At 33.0% G+C, this 21,272-nt stretch overlaps 1 protein-coding gene across 13 annotated transcripts in view; it reads right to left on the bottom strand.

Moving 5' to 3' along the window:
• Positions 1 to 21,272, bottom strand: part of SNX14 (sorting nexin 14) — a 110,212-nt gene that overhangs the window by 75,820 nt on the left and 13,120 nt on the right. For 3 of the 13 annotated variants that reach the window (XM_074310348.1, XM_074310347.1, XM_074310360.1), the window contains exons 2-7: positions 19,850 to 19,970; positions 18,343 to 18,419; positions 18,145 to 18,223; positions 15,570 to 15,613; positions 8,533 to 8,620; positions 5,149 to 5,233 (exon numbers count right to left, since the gene is read on the bottom strand). In XM_074310348.1, coding sequence (XP_074166449.1) covers positions 5,149 to 5,233; positions 8,533 to 8,620; positions 15,570 to 15,613; positions 18,145 to 18,223; positions 18,343 to 18,419; positions 19,850 to 19,970 — 494 coding nt within the window. Of the gene's footprint in view, positions 1 to 5,148; positions 5,234 to 5,905; positions 6,019 to 8,532; positions 8,643 to 15,569; positions 15,614 to 17,898; positions 17,983 to 18,103; positions 18,224 to 18,342; positions 18,420 to 19,849; positions 19,971 to 21,272 lie in introns of those variants that run through there. The other 10 variants (XM_074310356.1, XM_074310357.1, XM_074310353.1 and 7 more) reach the window with 7 other exon arrangements.

Genomic DNA, 21,272 nt, shown 5'->3' with positions numbered 1-21,272 from the left:
ACTATATGTCAGGTACTATTAACCACTGGGAACACAAAGAAAACAAAAACAGTAACTAGCATTTATTTAAAAAAAAAAAAATTAAAACCTTTCTGAGGTTTTCAAAAGCTATTTATCCAGTTCTCATTTGATAAGAGTTCCTTACCTCAACCTTACATTCTAATGAGTGAGATAACATACATATATACACACACAAACAGGGGATGATGCTAGCTACTAGAGGAAATTAGAAATCCTGAAGGAGGTGGCATTTTAGTTGTGTTTTAAGGACAAGAAAGAAAAATAAAGATAATAGAGTAGCCAATTTGCTGGGGGAAAATGATACGTAATGGAATCATTTGTATATATAGAGGAGTTTGCCTTGGCAAAAAGAAAAACCATCTCATATAAAACAGGAGTGAAAAGACAGTTGAAAGCAACTGAATGGTATGAAATGAGGAAGAGAGAAGAGGGAGCTGTCAGTGAGTAGCATCAATTTTTCTTATCTTCACTGAAACACAAGTGATGGAAAGATAGAAAAAATTCAATAACCAACTGTGACCAAAAAACAACAAAATAACATTTGACTTGATATAATGAACTGTTTGTACACATTCAAAATACATAAAATCCCTTACTCAATGCAACTATGGAAACTACTTTGTTCAAAAAATTCTTTTCATTACTAAATCAAAAATCAGAGAGATATATGCTTATTTTTCATCTGTCTGTATTACTTTTGGAACTTCTCTTTCTCTAGGATGGTCCGTCAAATTCATTACTAGGATACCTCATCATCCTATAAGATCTCATGAGCCTTGGTAATCTATTTCATCTTTACCCTTTGCCTCTCTAATTGGAGGGTAGAGTCATGAACTACAAATTTCCATTTAAGAAGAGAATTCATGTTAGCACTAATATCTGTCTGCCCAGATTACATGTACCTTCTGAATCTAATGCTTATTGTGCAACAAGAAAATGGTATTTACACACATGTATTGTATCTAGGTTATATTGTAACACATGTAAAATGTATGGGATTGCCTGTCATCGGAGGGGAGGGAGTAGAGGGAGGGGGAGATAATTTGGAAAAATGAATACAAGGGATAATATTATAAAAAAATATATAATAAAAAAATAAAAAAATTTTTAAAAATTTTTTAAAAAGTAGAGAATTCAGATCAGAAATCCTATTGCTCACCTAGCTACACTACTTTAGGACTTCTCTGACTGATTGACTCTGACAATATGCTCTCATATTCTCCCTCAACCCCTGTTTTCGGCTTCCTTTTTTGTTTTGTCTTTCCTTACATGATTATATGAGGGCAGGAAATGTTTTTCTTTTTAATATTTGTATCCCTGGTACTTAGTACAGTGCTTGGCACTTATACATATTTATTGACCACTAACTAGCCAAATAAGTACAGTAATAGATGATAACCAGGTTGAAGTTCTAATAGAAGAGACATCCCCTACGAATAGTGAAGTTCTCCAGATGATATTGATCACAGATAACATTTTGTCAAGTCTACCAAGTCCCAAAAAACTATGGGCTTTCTTCAGAGAAATTAATGAACAATCAATGGAATCTAACCCAATAAATGATATAGGAAAAAAATAACCCAAGATCACAACACTGGAAGGAATCTCAAAGGCCATCTGGTCTAACTCCCTCACTTCATAGAGGAAATTTAGGCCCAGATACCTGGAGTGGGGGCAGGTGAATGGCACAATGGATAAGAGTACCAGCCTTGGAATCAGGAGAACCTAAGCTCAGATATGTGTCAGAGCTCTGACTTGTACCCAGGTCATCTGATTACAAACCAAAACTCTTCCCACTGTACCAGGAAGCTTTTGACATGAGATGAAAAAACAATCCACTGACTTTGTCCATCAGTACTTATAACTTCCATAAGCAATGCAAATAGACTGAACCAGGCCTAGAATTAAATAAATAGAAGAGAATGAGATGAATTGTATTTGAAAAACTGTATAGCATTTTTTGATGATCTTAATATGATTCTTACAATCAAATCACACTTTTAATGATGATCTTCTTCTGGCTATATATCATGAAATACAATGTTGGATAGAATTATAAATGATTATGAATCACAAAACACCATAAAAAATTCCTATCACATGAAAAGCCAATAGGACAATGCATGGCAAGAAAAGGTTGGAATATATTAACAATTAAAGACATTATAATCATACATGTTCAGAAAAGAAGTTAATCCACATACTTTAACATATTTAACATGTATAGGAACCTGCCATCTAGGGGAAAGGGTGGAGGGAAGGAGGGGAAAAGTTGGAACAAAAAAAAGAACAAAAAAAGGTTTTGCAAGAGTCAATGTTGAAAAATTACCTTTCAACATAATGTCTTATGTTCTTTTTTTTTATTATAACTTTTTATTGACAAAACATTATGTTGAAAGGTGAGGGATAATAAATAAATAGTCCAGATATTGCTCTAAAATATATAAAATGTTAAATGTACCAAAGAAGACCTTTTAACTGTCATGTACCCCAGTCCTCCTACCCTGATAATCATCCAAAGGCACAAGCATTATGGAGAAAAGACTCCCCACTCATACTACCAACTGATCAAACACGGCACTGTGAGGTTAAGACAGAAGGTGACATGGAACAGGCAAGTCAAATCATTGCTTATTACACCTTAACTGCAATTTATCCTCAGACTCTGATAAAGATATTTCAGGACTCAGAATCCAAGAACCTTTAGAAATTGCAGTATTCCCCAAACCAACATACTTACTTTTTAATCTAGCCTCCATAGTCATCACCAAAGAGGAAAATCCTTAAAAATAAGGACTAACTTCTCTGCTGCCATTATTAAATCATGATCAACTGCCAATCAAATCAAGTTAGTAAACACAAGAATCCTGGAAACAGAAAGGTGCCTCAGATCAACATCTCTGTTACCAGTCTAGACATCATACTCCACCCTAGTGGAGATGGAATCTTTCAATATCTTCTGCAAATGTAGCAGTCCCCAACTCCTCCGTAGCTAGAGCTAATAAAGCCCTGGAAAAAGAAAATTTACCAAAATTCCTGGGACTTTCAAATGGTTCAACATCAGCAACAGATATAGTGTTATCAATGGAAATGACCCTGAAGAAGATGCATTATCATTAAGTTTGCACCACACCCTAAGGATTCCTGTGGCTTTTCTGATTTGAAGCTGAAGCCTTCAACATGTACAGTCTCCTCCTATTGGAACTAGCTTTTCAATAGCTGGGAAGTATCTTATTTTTTCTGCTTTGTATCCCCTAGTGCTTACCATATTGAACATAATAAGTACGTAATAAATACTTTTTTATTCATTCCAAAACAAAAGATAAATTTGTAATGCAAGTTCAGTATGATAACAGAAGACAACACAGAATAAGAAGGATACACTATTAATAAGATCATAGATTAACAGAAGTATACAAGTATAATTTTTTTGCTTCAATGCAATTATTAAAAAAGCATATCATATGCTCACTCATTGAAGAATAGTGTTCATGAGTTCAAATCCAGCCTCAGACACTTTACTAGCTATATGAACCAGGGCAAGTTACTTAATCATGTTTGCTTCAGTTTCCTTATCTGTAAAATAAAGTGGAGAAGGAAATGGCAAACTACTCTGTTACCTTTGCCAAAAAAATCCTAATGTGGTCACAGAGTCAGATACAAGTAAAAAATGATTGAACAATAATGGAGTATTAGAAATTATGAATAAAATGAAAATAGGAAAACATGGAAAAGATTTCTATGAAAAACAAAATATTAATGTTATGGGCCAGAACTCTGAACTTGAAACAAGGATTGTTACAAGGTGTTAAGTCAGTGGAATTGATGAAACAATGGTTATATAGTTTAGCATGGTGCTTAATAGTTCTCTAGTTCAGTACATGTATTTAGTACTTAATATAGTTCCACAAAATTCACACCTATGACAATGGAGTATATAACAGCCGGCAAGGACTGGACAAGATTCATTTCCACCTTCACCAGGCTCCTGGTGGCTCTCCTGGGGGACTGAGAGGCTCGGAAAAAGAGCCAGAGAAGATAAGTGGACTGGAGCTCAAGCTCTCAGAGCCAAGCAGAGACAGATTCATTCCATCTTCTACCTTTGTGGTGGCTAGAGGCTGAAGCAAAAGCCCTCAGACTCAGACTCAGAGCTAGAGAAGACAAGCGGACTGGAGGTGGGAATTCCAGCTCTCAGAGCCAAGGAGAGAAAGATTCCTTTCCATCTTCATCAGCCTTGTGGTGGCTGGCCTGTCCTCCTGCATTTACTCCATTGTAACTAAGTCCCCTCTGAAGGCCAAGAGAAAGCTAACTGAGCACCAGGTGAAGGAGACAATAAAGATTTTTGGACTTTAACACCTGACTATTCTTGTAGTGATTACTCTAGTGAAACGAAGGCTGCTTCAAAGACTCCAAGAAAACCAAATGAGAACATTACATATTAACTACAAGATAAATGGAACACCAAAATTATAAGTTATAATGACTAAGATCATCCCAACCCCTTCTTTGAACACGTAAGAAGTATGGATGTGGAACCTTACACATGTCAGAATTTTTCATTATGTTGTTTTATCTTTTATTCTCCCCTTTAAAATATTTTTTTTGTCACGTTATTCTTTGAATTATGACTATGTAGGAAAGGCAAAATGGAAAGATAAAAAAGAAAATACGGTTGATACATAAATATCAACACAAATTCTTATAAAAATGAAATGAAAAGGCATCATACTAGATAACTTGTTTAAATCTATAGTTTCAAGTATCTCACATCTAAAGAAATCATATCAAAAGACACCTGTAAGAGATAACTTTCCTTTATAATATCAAAATGACTTGGATAAACAACAAGACAAACTATATGGTAGAGGCCAGTTTTGCAAAAAACCAACTACATGATAGGTTTTATAATTTCAAAGAGTATTTTAGAATTAAATTAGACCAATGTGATTTTTTAACAGTCATCCAAAGTTTATTAAAAAAAAGGGAGATTAATTAAAAAAAAAAAAAAAACCCACACCTAAAGGAACTAAAAACCTCATTCTGCCTTATCAAATAATATTTGAAATTTTAAGGAAAACATATAATTCCAAAAATACTATTCAAATTGTGCTGGGTAAGATGAGTTACCTTTCTGATTTGCTTTAGATATCATTTCTATGTGCTTCATTGCTGCTTTTAACAATTTCTTGGTTATAACTGCTGGGATATCCACCTAAAGAAGAAATTTTAAATCAAAGTAAAATATTTTGTAATTATCATTAAGATACTGAATACAAAATACCTATTGCTAAAATATTAAATGCAGTATATTAAAAATAAGATAACTATAGCAAACATACTAAGATTTTAAAAGTGATGTATATTCAAAGAACACATTGCTTGTAATGTGATTCCATTTGAATCAACCTCAAATTATACTTTTCAGATATCTCTCAAAATGCACATCTGAACTGTTGGAATTAAAGAATTAACAGTTTCCAGGGATCCTAGAAACCACCTGGACCAATCCTAATTGAGGCACAAACTTCCCCTCAACAAATTTTTCCTGCCAGTGCACACAATAAGTATCTTGTAAGAATTTGACAAATTTGCCATAATAGTCCAGATATTGCTGAAGGACAATATTATCTGAGAGCAATAATTGTTTCTCCTTGTAATGAACCAACAAATGAGCCTTAAAATGATCCCATTGCCACTTCTATGTATTGGTCCTACTTCTGTCCCCTCAGATTTGAAGATCACAATCATCCCTCTCCCACTTTCACTCCCCTAATCTGCTCCAAAACCTTTTTCTTCCACAGGTTAAAAACTTCTAGTTCCTTTATTTAAGGCAAAAAAAAAAAAAAAAAAAAAAAAAAAAACACTAAATAAGAAGCATATTTACTTTGTAAAAGATCATATATGAAACTGCAAGCCTCTATTAAGTAGAGCTTGGTTTTCAATGCTGATCTACATGTTTACGATTCCTTCTGATCTTCTTTAAGTTTTGTTCTTATTTTGGGAAGGCAAGAAGGGAAGCATATCCCTAATCCCTCCCTTCTTCAACCTTCCTCATACACTGAAAAGAAAGAAAAATAGAACTCTTGTAATAAATAAGGATAGTGAAGAAAAACAAATTCCCACAATGGCCATGCCAAAAAACAAAATGTATATCTGATTTTATAGCTTTAGTCTATCACCTCTCTTGAGAGTTTGGTAACATATTTCATCACAGGTCCTCTGAAATTATGGCTAGCCATAAAACTGATTAGCATTCTTAAGTCTTTCAAAAGTCTTTCTTTGCAATACTCTCATTGGCATATAAATTGTTCTCCTGCTTTCGTTCACCTCATACTACATCAGTGTATACAAGCATTTCCAGGTCTCTCTAAAACTGTCCATTATTTTAATTTTTTATGACCCAAAATATTCCATTATGTCCACATATAATAATATACAAAGTCACTGCCCAATTCATTAGGATCCTCTTAATTGCCAGTTCTTTGCCACTACAAAAGCATTACCATATTTTTGCACATGTCTTTTCTCTTTTCTTGATTTCTTTGAGGTACAGAAAGACACATCTTAGTTTAGTGACTTTGGAGGCATAATTCCAAATTGCAGCTTCACTAACAGAATTAATGCATCTATTTTCCTATGATCCCTGCAATATGTGTTATTTTCCATTTTTGTCAGCTGTGCCAAAATACTTCGAGTAAGGCAAAACTTCAAAGTTACTGTAACTTTTCATTTCTCTATTAATAATTTAGCTTGGATTTCTTCCTTTGAAAAATGCCTATTCAAATCTTTTAACCATTTATTTATATTTATAGCTAGGTGGTACAGTAGATACAGCATGGATCTGTAGTTAGGAAGATTTCACTTCAAATTTTGCCTCAAAAACTTAACTTGCTATGTGACCTAGGTAAGTTCTGCCTGCCTCAAATTTCCTCATCTATAAAATAACATCACCACTTACCTTCCAAAATTGTTGTGAGGACAAAATGAGGTTACATTTGAAAGTATATACTTTATAAATCTTAAAGCACTATATATATATATATATATATATATATATATATATATATATATATATTTTTTTTTTTTTCCACTGAGATTCTTGAACATTTACCCTTCCAAGTTGATAAATTTCACTATCATTTTTTCTAGTTCAAAAAGAAAAAACCAATCCTCTGGTTGTTTGACTGCTGTGGCACAGAAAAGGCACAGTAATAGGCAGTATTATCATTTTTATTACATTATGTATATATCCTCAGCCCACCCACATATTACTCCAAATATCCCAATTAGATTTATCTTTAGATCTGTAAAGAATGCTTTTGTGGTTTTATTCATGTCATAGGTAAAGAGCCAAATATTTTACACATTTTGTGGTTATTATGAATAGAAATTTCTTGACCTCTCCCAGTTGGATTTTTGGGGACAATATACACAAATGCTGATTTATATCAATTGCACTTCACTGAAGTTATTGTTTCAGTTAATTTTAGTTGAATCTCTAAGGGTTGTCCAAGCAAATTATCACATCTGCTGCAAAATGCAAAAATTTATTTCTTCTTTGCCTATACTTATTCTCTCAGGCTAGTATTTTTGAAACTATCAAATAATAATTGCCTCAACATTATTGTAATTAATATTAGTAATAACTAGAACTGATACAATGTCTACTATGTGCCAGGAACTGTATTAAATCCTCCACATTTGATCCTCATGTTAACCCTGGAAGGAAGATACTATTCTTTTTTTTTTTTTAAATAGTTTTTTATTTACAAAGCGTATGCATGGATAATTTTTCAACATTGACCCTTGCAAAACCTTCTGTTCCAACTTTTCTCCTCCTTCCTCCCACTCCCTCCCCTAGATGGCAGGTAGTCCAACACATGTTAAATATGTTAAAGTATATATTAAAAATAATATATGTATACATATTTATATAGTTGTCTTGCTGCATAAGAAAAATCAGATTTAGAAAGAACGTAAAAATAACCCGAGAAGGAAAACAAAAATGCAAGCGGACAATATCAGAATGAGTGGAAATGCTATATTGTAGTCCACACTCATTTCCCATAGTTTTTCTTGGTGTAGCTGGTCCTCTTCATTGCTGAACAACTGGAGATTTGAATCATCCCATTGTTGAAGAGAGCTACGACCATCAGAATTGATCAGGAAGATACTATTCTTAACCCCACTTTACAACTGCAGAAATTGAGGCAAGGAAAGGTTAAATGGTTTGCCCAGGGTCACACAACTAGCAAGTATCTGATACCAGATCTAATTTCAGGTCTTACTACTACCTTCAAGCCCAGTACTGTTCTCTTCCTCCAGCCTAAATAGATCCATTCTAAAATGGGACAACTGAATCATTTTTAACCATTCAATTCATCTTAGAGCACTAAAAATAAAAGGGAAAAATAATTTGAAATATTCCATGTAGAAGAAAAATAAAATGATTGGTTTATTAAGAAGCAATCTTAAAAATAAAACCCAAAATTTCTCATTAAAAATCTATACCTTGTGAATTCTTCGAACTAATACAGATGCAAAAAAACGCAATGTTATTCTTAGTTCATCAACAAAAGACTCATCATCAGTTACATCCCTGTGAATAGACAAAAAAATTACTTTTAGAAGCTTAAGCCTAACAATTCACCATGAATCATTCAAATTAAATTATTAAGCACCTATTATAAAACAGTACTATCTATGCTTTACCTACTGATGTCAATATATTTTTGTCTATCTTTATTTTGTGTCTATCTTTATGATGATTACATTCTGAATGAGGGGATTGAAGAGAAAAAAAGGGAAATTTACATATACAGATTTATAAATGCAAGATAATTTAAGGTGAGCATTTAAAGTAGGAATAGGGAAACTAGCACCTGTCCTAAATCTAGAAGGAATCAAGGGATTCTAGATGGTAGAATATAAAACTTTTAAGACACAGGACACACAAAAAAGTTGGAGATAACTGCAGTTCAAAAAACGTTAAGTTCATTTGTAAAAACATAAAGTATATCAAAGGGGACAATATGAAATAAAACTGACAAGCTAGGCAGGAGGAAGATTGCAAAAAAAAAAAAAAAAAAAAAAAAAAAATTAAATACCAGAATAAGAAGTTTATATTTTGCCCTAGGCAAGATGGAAGCTCCAGAGGATTTCTGAGAAAAAGAATGTCACGTGAGATCTATGCTTCAGGAAGACTGCCTTAACAGTTAAATAGAAAGAAATGATATAATACTATAGAGGCAAAAATGATAAAAGACTTGACAAGTCATTACATGACAGAATCATGGGAAAAGTAGGGAAGAAAGATGTGAGGTTGTAAACCTGAATAACTAGACAGTTTTTCTGTCCTTTGTATTCCCAGATCAGTGTGGCTAGATCACAGTGTATATGGGTAGGAATTAAGTGAGAAAAGGCTGGAAAGGTAAGAAGGGCCCAAGCTGGGCAGAGTTTGGAAGCAACTAGGTGATGTAGTAGACGGAGCTGCCAGGCTTCTCATGAGGAAGGCTCATCTTCCTGAGTTCAAATCCAGCCTCAGACACTTAATTGCTGTGTGACCCTGGGCAAGTCACTGAACCTCTTTGACTCAGTTTCCTCATCTGTAAAATGAGCTAGTGAAGGAAATCACAAAGCAACCCAATAACTTTGACAAGATCCCAAAAGGGGTCACAAAGAGTTGGACAAGACTAAAAAAAGACTGAGAACAACAACTATAAAGTTTATTAAGTAAAATGGTGACATGGTCACATCAATGCTTTAAGAAAATCACTTGGCAGCTGAGTGAAAATTAGACTGAAGTACAGAGATCTGTGATAAAGAAACACCAGGATTTTATAGTATTCTGAGTGAAAGTGGTAAGGGTCTGAAGCAGGGTGGTGGTCATGTAAATGGAGAGAAGGGAACATATTCAAGAGATGCTGAGAGAGAACATAATTTGGCTATGGACTAAATATGTAGAGTGAGAATAAGAAGTGGAGGATAATACAAAGCTTTCAAATCAAAATGACTAAGCCTTCACAGTAATAATAAAGTTCAGGAGAAGAAACGGTTTGAGGTAAAGATAATGAGTTCTGTTTTGAACATGCTGAGTTTGAGATGTCTCCAGGATATATAGTTCAAGATTTCTAGAAAACAGTTGGGTGACAAAGAACTGGAGCACAGAAGAATGACTACTGTTTATTGATTAATATATAAGATCTAGGAAGAACCTGCGTAGAAATAATTTTAAATCTTGAGAGTTTATGAGATCACCAAGTGAGGTAATATAGAAAAAGGAAAAAAAGAAAACTTTGAGAAAAACCATGGTTAAGGCTATGATGTGAAGCTATAGAAAGGAAGACAATGAAGGAATGCCCAAACAGATGGGAGCAGAACCAGAAGAGTGTTATGTCACAAAAACCTACAAAAGGAAAAAAATATTCAGAGATGAAAGTAATAGACTATAGTCAAAGATTTCAGAGAAGTCAAAGAGAACAATAACTTTGTAGTTACCAAAATCAATGTCAGGTGATTGATGAAGTGGAAGCCAGATTGAAAAGTTTAAAATCTCTTTGAAAAGTGAATTTGGGGGGCAGCTAGGTGGCACAGTGGATAGAACACCAGCCCTGAATTCAAGAGGACCAGAGTTCAAATCTGGTCTCAGACACTTAACACTTTCTAGCTGTGTGACCCTGGGCAAGTCACTTAACCCCAGCTTCAGGAAAAAAAAAAAAAAAAAAGAAAGAAAAGAAAAGAGAATTTGGGACACCTGTTTTATCTGAAAATGGGGGAAAGTATATAGGATGATAGCAGGGATAGTTAGATCAAGTAAGATTTATATTAAAGTTAAAAAAATTTATTTAATTTATATCAAAGATATGTTTATAGGCTATCAGGATGGGGATATTAGATAGGCAACGACTGAAGATTAAAGATAATGAAAAGGATAGTGATGACAATCTTTTGAAGAAGATAGAAAAGGAGAGGATCAAGGATGCACTTAGAGATGGCTGGCCTTGGAAAGAATGGCCATATTTTCACCATGAAGTGGAATGGAGTAGACAGTGATTAATTACATCACAGGACTGGTAAAACATGTTGAAGGAAACCAAGAGAGTATAATGTCCAAAAACAAATAAAGGAGAAAAAATACAGGAAGTAAAAGTGATTGACAGTATAAAAAGCTCCAAAGAGATAGAGAAGGATATAAACCAGGAAAAGGCCATTAGAAGTGGCAATTAAAAGAGTCACTTGATAACTTTGGAAAAAGGTCTTTCAATTTAATAATCAGGTTAGAAACCAGACTGCAGAGTGAAATTAAGTAAAATTGAATTAAGTGAAAGGAGAAAGGGAAAGTAATGAGATTAGATAGCTTTAATTACAAAGGATAGTAGAAATAAAGGACAATAGTTAGCAAGGAGAGCAGAATTAAATGAAGAGTCTTTTTAAAAAAATAATAGCTTTTTGTTTTTTTTAAATACATGCAAAGATACTTTTCAACATCCACCCTTGCAAAACCTTGTATTCCAAATTTTTCTCCCTCCTCCCCACCTCTCTCCTCTCCCTTCCCCTGGACAGCAGGTATGTTAAAACATGTGTGATTCTTTAAAACATATCTCCACATATATCATATTGTACAACAAAAATCAGATTAGAATGAGGAAAAAATGAGAAATAAAAAACAAGTAAACATCAACAACAAAGGTGAAAATACTATGTTGTGTTTCACATTCAATCTCCACAGCTCTCTCTCTGGATGCAAATGGCTCTTTCCATCAAAAGTCTATTGGAATTGTCCTGAATCACCTCATTGTTGCAAGAGTCAGGTTCATCACAATTAGACATCTTGTTGTTGCTGTATAAAATGTTCTCTTGGTTCTACTCACTGCACTTAGCATCAGTTCATGTAAATCTTTCCAGGTTTTTCTGAAATTAGCCTGTTCATTATTTCATATAGAACAAGAATATTCTATTATATTAATATACCATAACTTATGCAGCCATTCCCCAACTGGTGAGCATCCACTCAGTTTCCAGTTCTTTGCTGCTACATTTTTGCACATGTGGCTTCTTTTCCTTTTTTAGGATGTCCTTGGAAAACAGACCCAGTAGAGATACTGCTGGATCAAAGAGTATGCATAATTTTATAGCCCTTTGGACATAGTTCCAAATGGCTCTCCAGTATGGCTAGCTCAGTTCACAACTCCACAAACAATTCGTTTTCTCACCTCCTTTCCAACATTCATCTTTATCTTTTCCTGTCAATATGAGAGATGTGAAGGGGTACCTCAGAGTTGTCTTTAATTGCAGTTCTCTAATCAATAGTGACAGAGCACTTTTTTCATGACTAGATAATGGTTTGAATTTCTTCATCTGAAAATTGTCTGTTCATATCCTTTGACCATTTATTAATTAGGGAATGGCTTGTATTTTTTTTTAAAGCTCTTTATTTTCAAAACATATGCACAATTTTTCAATACTGACCCTTGCATAGCCTTGGGTTTCAGATTTTCTACCTCTTCCCCAATCCCCTCCCCTAAATGGCAAGCAATCCGATATATATTATACATGTTAAAATATATGTTAAATCCAATATGTGTAAACATATACAATTCTCTTGTTGCGCAAGAAAAATCAGATCAAAAAGGAAAGAAAATCAGTAAGAAAACAAAATGCAAGTGAACAACATCAAAAAGAGTGAGAATATTATGTTGTGATCTACACTCAGTTCCCATAGTCCTCTCTGATTGTAGATAGCTCTCTTCATTAAAAGATCATTGAAACTGGCCTGAATCACTTCATTGTTGAAATGTCACATCCATCAGAACTGATAATCATATAATCTTCTTGCTGCCATGTACAATGATCTCTTGGTTCTGTTCATTTCACTTAGCATCAGTTCATGTAAGTCTCTCCAAGGCTCTCTAAAATCATCCTCCTGATCGTTTCTTATAAAACAATAATATTCCATAACATTCATATACCATAACTTATTCAGCTACTCTGGGCATCCACTCAGTTTCTAGATTCTTGCTACTATGAAAAGGACTAATATAAACATTTTTGCATATGTGGATCCCTTTCCCTCCTTTGGGATACAAATCCAGTAGAAGCACTGCTGAGTCAAAGGGTATGCACAGTTTGATAACTTTTTGAGCATAGTTCCAAATTGCTCTCCAAAAAGGCTGGATCCATTCACAGTTCCATCAACAATATATTAGCGTCCCAGTTTTCTCACATCCTCTCCAATATTTGTCATTATATTTTCCTGTCACCTTAACCAATCTGAGGTGTATAGCAATATTTCAAAGTTGTTTTAATTTGCATTTCTCTAATCAATATTTATTTAGAGCTTCTTTTCATATGATTAGAAATTATTTTAATTTCTTCACCTGAAAATTGTCTGTTCATATCCTTTGATCATTTATCAATTGGAGAATGGCTTTAGTTCTTATGAGTCTAATCTATATATTTTAGAATGAGGTCTTTATCAGAACACGTAAATATAAAAATGTTTTCCTAATTTATTGCTTCCCTTCTAATTCTTGTCTGCATTAGTTTGTACAAAAACTTTTAAATTTAATATAATCAAAATTATTTATTTGGTTTTCAATTATGAGTTCTAGTTCTTTGGACGCAAATTCCATCCTCCACAGATCTGAGGCAAACTATCTTATGTTCTTCTAATTTGCTTATAATATCACTCTTTATGTCTAAATTATGAATCCATTTTGATCTTCCCTTGGTATATGGTGTTAGGTGTGAGTCAATGGAATGTCTTGTATTCTTATAAATTTAAATCAATTCTGTATATATTTTAGAAATGAAGCCTTTATCAAAAACCTTGCATGTAAAAATTTTTTCCCAGTTTCCTGCTTCCCTTCTAATCTTAGTTGCATTTGTTTTGTTTATATAAAGCTTTTTAATTTGACATAACCAAAATGATACATTCTGCATTTCACAATGTTCTCCAGTTCTGCTTTGGTCATAAATTTCTCCCTTTTCCACAAATTTGAGAGGTAGACTATCCCTTGTTCTTCTAATTTGCTTATAGTATCACCCTTTATTTCTAAATCACAAACCCATTTCAACCTTCTTATGATATAGGATATTAGGTTTCTGCCATACTATTTTCCAGTGTCCCCAATAATTTTTGTCAAATAGTGAGTTGTTATCCCAGAAGGTGGATGGAGTTTTTGGGTTTCTCATGAATCTAACCTATTTCACTTATTCACTATTCTATTTTTTAGCCAGTATCAAATGATTTTGATGACCATTGCTTTATAATATGATTTTGGGTCTGGTACAGCCAGGGCACCTTCCTTTGCATTTTTTTGCCATAAATTGAAGGACATGTGGACATTTTTATAGATAGCAGAGAAGAAACCAGTGGATAGGAAGAGACTGAAATTTAGCAAAAGAGTAGGAAGGGTAACAGCAACTTGCATTGATAAACAAAAGAAGATGGAATCAAAAGTGCAGAAAGACCAGTTGGCCTTAGAAAGAATAAAGAGATCATTTTTGAGTAATATGGAAAGAAAATGAGAGAAAAGAGAGAGGTCTTGGCTATCAACAAGACAAGTGCATTTCATTGTAAGAAAATCAGATGTCAAAAAATGTTCAGCTTATAAGATGGGTAAATTTTGGCAGGATTTTCCTACTCTGGAAGGAAAAATGAGCTTCTTTTTATTTCCTAAAGTATGAAGATGGGAAGGGCAGGAAGGAAGGATTTGGGGAAAATAAAAAACTCAACAGTGAAATCCTTGAATATAAAGGTGGCATTGACAGTAAAGTTTCTGAAAGTTCCACTGTTAGTTAGATGTATTTCATAAACACTGAAAATCCTTCAAAAAAGGGATTCATCATGAAAACCTACCTCAAAAGTACATATTTTGAAATCTAATAACAGTATCTTGAGCCACCAGTTAAAGATGTTTAGGATCATGTTACTACAGATTTCATATTAAGCCTTTAGATAGGTTGATTTGTACTATATCCATTTTGTTATTGCTGTATATCTCTCTCCAGATGCTTTATGTTTTAAGGTTTAATATTTTCAAATCCACTGCCTTCTCTAGGCATTGTAAATCCCTAAATTCCTAATTCAATATCAAAGTAAATGTCATTGACACTCAAGATTTTAGAAAGAAATTCCAATTTTCCGTGAATTCTTTAGTTACTGTAATGATTCAGTTAGAAAATGTGAATTAAGATTTCTAAAAAAAAAATCACAATTTAAAAAATAAAGTTCACTTATCTATTTAAAAAAATAAAATTGCTATATGTAGAACTTATGAAAAACATATATATCAAGAGTTCAGTTCTCTTGACAAAAATGTCTCATACTTTTCCCATTATATTTTTCTCCTGGAGAATTAATTTAAAAACCAATCCCTGACCTTAAGGAGATTATATTCTAGGAAGTGTTGAAGGAAAAAATGTCATTTACATTTAGATACAAAATAATGCTGAGGAGAAAAGAGCACTGTTTATGAATAAAGTCCTTAATTCTGATTCTTAGTCATTCTACAATATGAATGGGTTTTCTAAAAAAGAACACATACCTATACCAAGGATAAACGAAGTTTTCCAACACTAATTCAAGCATCTGGGGGAAAAAAAGAATAATGGATTATTTCATTTTCAGAAAAACATTATTAAATTTATTAATATGAAACAAATGTTAACACTAACAAATTGCCATTATTAAAATTAAGATATATGAAATGCACATATCTTTGCAAGCTTCCCATAGTTAAAAAGAATTCTTGGTGGGGGCAGCTAGGTGGCGGAGTGGATAGAGCACCAGCCCTGACTTCAGGAGGACCGGAGTTCAAATCTGGTCTCAGACACTTAGCACTTCCTAGCTATGTGATCCTGGGCAAGTCACTTAACCCCAGTCTCAAAAAAAAAAAAAAAAAAAAAAAAAAAAAAAAAATTCTTGGATGAAATGATCTAAATATAGCACCAGGAACAACACTCTACATAGCATCAGGAAACTGTCAAAGCAATTGCTCCCAGTTGAACTTCAAAGACTGAGGAATAAGGGGAAAGCAAGTGGCATTATTGGTTTGAAGAAAGCCTTTCATTCATTATTTCATTTGAGCCTTACATAACAACTCTCAAACGCAGGCAATATAACTAATAAATACCATTATCCCCATTTTATAAATACAGAAACAAAAGATTAGGGATTGCCTTGCTCATAATCAGAAAGATGACAATAAGTCCTAGAGATGCTATTTGAACTCTGGTCTACCTAATACCAAATAAAGTTAAAAAAAAAAAAAAAAAAAGTCAAAACTCATCTTTTTTCAATTTCAGAGGTAAAATGTATGAATACATGCAAATTCCCTTCTGACCCTTGTAGAAAGATGGAATAAAGGGTTATGACTCTAAAAAAGGAAGAGCTGATATTCCTCTATAAAGTAAATTCTAGGAGATTATTAAAAAAAAAAAAAAAAAAAAAGCCTGTCACAAACCTCTTTTAGATCAAGAAAGATGTAAAAATACAATCAAAGATTTTAAAACTTGAGGGTACTTAAGAAATTAAAAGAAAAATACCAAGAGATGAAATGGCACCTTGCTCCACTTCCCTAAGCCAAGAAACGGGGGGGAAAAAAAAAAAAAAAAAAAAGAAAAAAAAATTGGAAGAAAAGAAAGAAATAATGAGGCAGGGTTCAAAGTGCTTACTTTTTCCCCTATTAGAATAGTAATGATTTATCTACTGTACAAGAACAGGTGAAGTCACCAATTCCTGTTTGGACTCCATTGAATAGATAAATATCTAGGCTAGGGTCACTGCTGAGGAAGTTATGTAATATATTAAATTACCTACTCCCTCTAGCCAAGTTCCTCATTCCCAAACTTACTTGCATAGAATGCAAAATAGATACTTTTTCTAAGCACAGATAGGTAATGACACCAATTATTAATACTTTGAACCAAGCAAGCTTAACAGAACTTCCTTTGAAAAGATTTCTAATCAAAATTAAATTGATTCACAAGCATTTCTTTGTCACCAACCTAAAGTAAAAACTAACTTGATTTGATTTTAATTTTTACTGTCAGTTTGTAAAAGTAAGTTAACTGGATTAAATTTTATTTGATGCATTAGAAAATACACTCGATTAAGAAGTTCAACAATGATACTGTATGAGGATGTATTCTGATGGAAGTGGATATCTTCAACACAGAGAAGATCTAATCCAATTCCAAATGATCAGTGATGGACAGAATCAGCTACACCCAGAGAAGAAACACTGGGAAATGAGTGTAAACTGTTAGCATTTTTTTGTTTTTCTTCCCAGATTATTTTTACCTTCCGAATACAATTCTTCCTTTGCAATAACAATAACAACAAAATTCGGTTCTACACATATATATTGTACCTAGGATATACTATAAGATATTTAATATATATGGGAATGCCTGCCATCTAGGGGAGGGGGTGGAGGGAAGGAGGGGAAAAATTCGGAACAGAAGGGAGTACAAGGGATAATGTTGTAAAAAAAATCATCTATGCATATGTACTGTCAAAAAAAAAAAGTTATAATTATAAAATTAATTAAAAAAAAAAAAAAGATTTCAGTTGAAATGATGATCAATTCTGATGGACATGGCTCTCTTCAACAATGAGACAAATCAAATCAGTTCCATTTGTTCAATAATGAAGAGAACTAGCTACACCCAACAAAAGAACTATGGAAAATGAGTGTGAACCACAACATAGCATTTCCACTCCCTGTTTTTATCCACTTGCATTTTTTATTTCCTTCTCAGGTTATTTTTACCTTATTTCTAAGTCTAATTTTTCTTGTGTGGCAAAATAACTATATAGATATGTATACATATATTGTATTTAACATATTTAACATGTATTGGTTTACTTACCATCTAGGGGAGGGGGTGAGGGGAAATGAGGGGAAAAGTTGGAACAGAAGATTTTGCAAGGGTCAATGCTGGAAAAATTGCCCATGCATATATCTTGTAAATAAAAAGCTATTAAAAAAAAAAAAAAAAAAAAGGTGAGAAGGAAGAAAAAAAATATTTCCGTTGAACCACTTGTTGAAGAAAATCTCTTTAGTTAGTTTACCACATTCTATATCTAAATGTGCATATCTGGAGTTCATCTATTACCTCTGAGAGAGATGCATCAACTTTGGAAGATACTTTAAGGTCTAACCAGGGCTGGTAGTTTTCAAGCAGCAAGGTAGGTCTAAAAAAAAAAAAAAACACAAAAAAACACAAAAAAAACACACACATACACCACAAAGCAATTGAACTGCTTAAAATCCAGAATATAATGGAAATCAGAATACAAGTGGAACATATTACCTGTGTCTTTCACATTTCACTTTACCACATACAGCACAGCTGTGACCTTGGGGAAATAATTCTTGTAGTTCTAAATGCTTAAAGAAAAAAAAATTATTAAGGAATGAATGACATTTCTTTTCCAATAATATTTCAAAAAACACCTACATGCAAATCAGCTTTTAAAAAAATAGGTTTCTCACAAGCTTTCAATTATTATGAAATAATCAAACAAAATAACAAGAAAATGTTACCTTTTGTATTAAATATTTAAACAATTCCTTCAAAACTTTACTTAAAAAAATTTGAAATATACAATTTCTACAAGCCCAAAATGCCAAGTCTTTTAGATCTTATCACATCTAATTATGAAGAAAAATAAGTATTTTTCTATAATACAATCAATAAAGCACATGAGCTGCATTTCCAGGTGTAAAACTGAACTTTCTACTTTCCTTAACACTTGCAATAAAGGATTAAATCTAATAAATCTTGGAATAGGTTTCTCTCAATTTTTTGAAGAAGTATAGTTATATTTGACATCTCTAAAAGTTTTTAAATCATTAGGATGGAGGGGAAAAAAAATGATAAACAAGAAAACTGCTGAGAGGGAAAGGAGGGTTTTACAGCAAACTAACCCCAAATATACTTTCTCACATACAGAGAATCTTTACACACCAAAAGACAGGGGGAAGAACAGAGAAAACTAAAAACTAGAAACATTCCCAATTAAAATACAAATAAATTTGAATTTTATCAAAATAGCATCTATAGAGACAGCTAGGTGGCACAGTGGAGAGAGTATCAGCCCTGAAGTCAGGAGGACCTGAGTTAAATTTGATCTCAAACAAACTTCCTAGTAGTGTGACTCTGGGCAAGTCACTTAACACCAAATGCCACAGCAAGAAACAAACAAAAAATAGCATTTATATATTTGAAAAAATATAAGTAAATATATGTTAGTCCAATCATTATTTCACATTTATAAAGCCTTGATTCAAACACATCTCAGTTATGTGGTCCTTAGAGGAGTTACCTAACTTAAAAGTCTCATCTAATTTTATAAGTTCCTAAGGATATAGCAGCTGCAGATTGGACTCTGTAAAGGGAATCTCTTCATTAGGCAAGATGGGAGGGAATAAGCATTTATATAGCATCTATCATGTGCTAAGTACTGTGTTGAGCATTTTTTGCAAAAATTTCATTCAATCTTCAACTCAATCCTTTCAATTATAGGTACTGTTATCATCATCATTTTCCTTGCCAGAGTAGACTTGGTTGCTACCCTCCAAAAAAGAAGGGGGTGCAGAAGGAGAGGAGGAGAATGGGGAAAAGAAGAAGATATGCTTCTGAAGAAGATAGACCTGTTGATATTCTGGACTCTTGAAGATATGGTCTCATAAGATTGTGGACCTGGAAGGTTGGAAATCATGCTTGGTATTTACAGCTTAAGAGGATTAATTATGCTTTACAATATTAAAAATATTTTAATGCAATAACATCCTTAACAAATACGAAAAAATTTTACCTTGGGTTTGTATTTTATTGTGAAGAAAATATTTGGCAAAAGAGTATCAGGTCCCAATGAGCAGTAGAAAGTGACGACTCCAGCCACAAATGACCAAAAGATCATTAAAATATGAAGATACCTTGTTTAAAAAAAAAAAAAAATGAAGACAAGTATAAACAAGATATGCAAAAACTATTAATTCCATTTTTCTTAAATAGCATTATTACTATCTTGAGCAAGTTCACTAAAGGCAACATGAACATTTCGAAATGTTATAGATCAGAGCAATGAGATGGTACAATGGACAGAGCATGTGCCTTGCAGTTGGTAAAATCTGAGTTCAAATGACCTCAGACATTTAGCAACTGTGTGATCCTGATCCTGGTCAAGACACTTAAGCCAGATTGCCTCCAGTGAATAAATAAATAAATAATTTTAAAAGAAATAAGGTATATCTATTTCAAAAGGAAAAAAAAAAATTAAATATCAAATAAGTTTTTCAAAAAACAACTATTTATAACAACTATGAGATCTTTGGAGGACTAAAATAGATTTGGACTTCTTTTTACTAATTTTCCACAGCCCACATTCACAGTGCCTTACTTAAGGTAAGTTAGTGGTATTAGAGGTCAGGGTTACATAAGTACAGTTCCCTCATTTTTCCAGATAAGTAAATTGAGGGCCACAGATGATGAATGAAGGCAGCATAAAGATAAAGAGAGGATGAAGGAGATCAGATTTAAACCCAATGCCTCTGACACAAGATCCAACTCCCTTTATACTACTTTAAGGAATGTTTGTTAAACTGAATTCACACCTATTCACCTTCAAAAATTCAAAGCATCAGCTGTAATTATCTCTTAGTAATGGCTAAGACTATTAACTGCTTTACCATTTCTAGCACTTATGTATCTATATAAAAAGTTTCTTTTCAAATTCCAGATTTTAAAAAATTTAAAGTGAGAAAACTTTAAGACAAAAACATTTTCTTTAGAACTTTCCAGGCAACTACTTCCTCATTTTTTAAGGTCAGAATGTAAATCTTGGAATATCTATTAGTATTTCTTTTTTAATCAATAGATAGCAGTAATGGGATTGTTCAAATATTCTGTTAATGACTTCATTTTGGAAAACAGTGGATAATCACTGCAAATTAATAGTTTTACAGTATATAAACAGTACTCAAAAGAATTATCAACCATTATCAAAGAAACTCCTACTCCGCAATTATTATCAGAGAAATTAACTTACTGGAGAAATATCAAAACATCTCTGCAACTTTACTTCATCCACAGCAATTTAGTCAAGACAAAACAGGAACGCTGTCAATGCTCTGCATTTTTTTTTTTTTTTTGGCTGAGGCAATTAGAGTTAAATGACTTGCCCAGAGTCACACAACTAAGAAGTGTTAAGTATCTAAACTCATATTTGAACTCAGGTC

This window comes from Sminthopsis crassicaudata, chromosome 4 (genome assembly GCF_048593235.1).
Source record: "Sminthopsis crassicaudata isolate SCR6 chromosome 4, ASM4859323v1, whole genome shotgun sequence".
NCBI lineage: Eukaryota > Metazoa > Chordata > Mammalia > Dasyuromorphia > Dasyuridae > Sminthopsis > Sminthopsis crassicaudata.
This window is presented reverse-complemented; position numbering and strand designations above follow the sequence as displayed.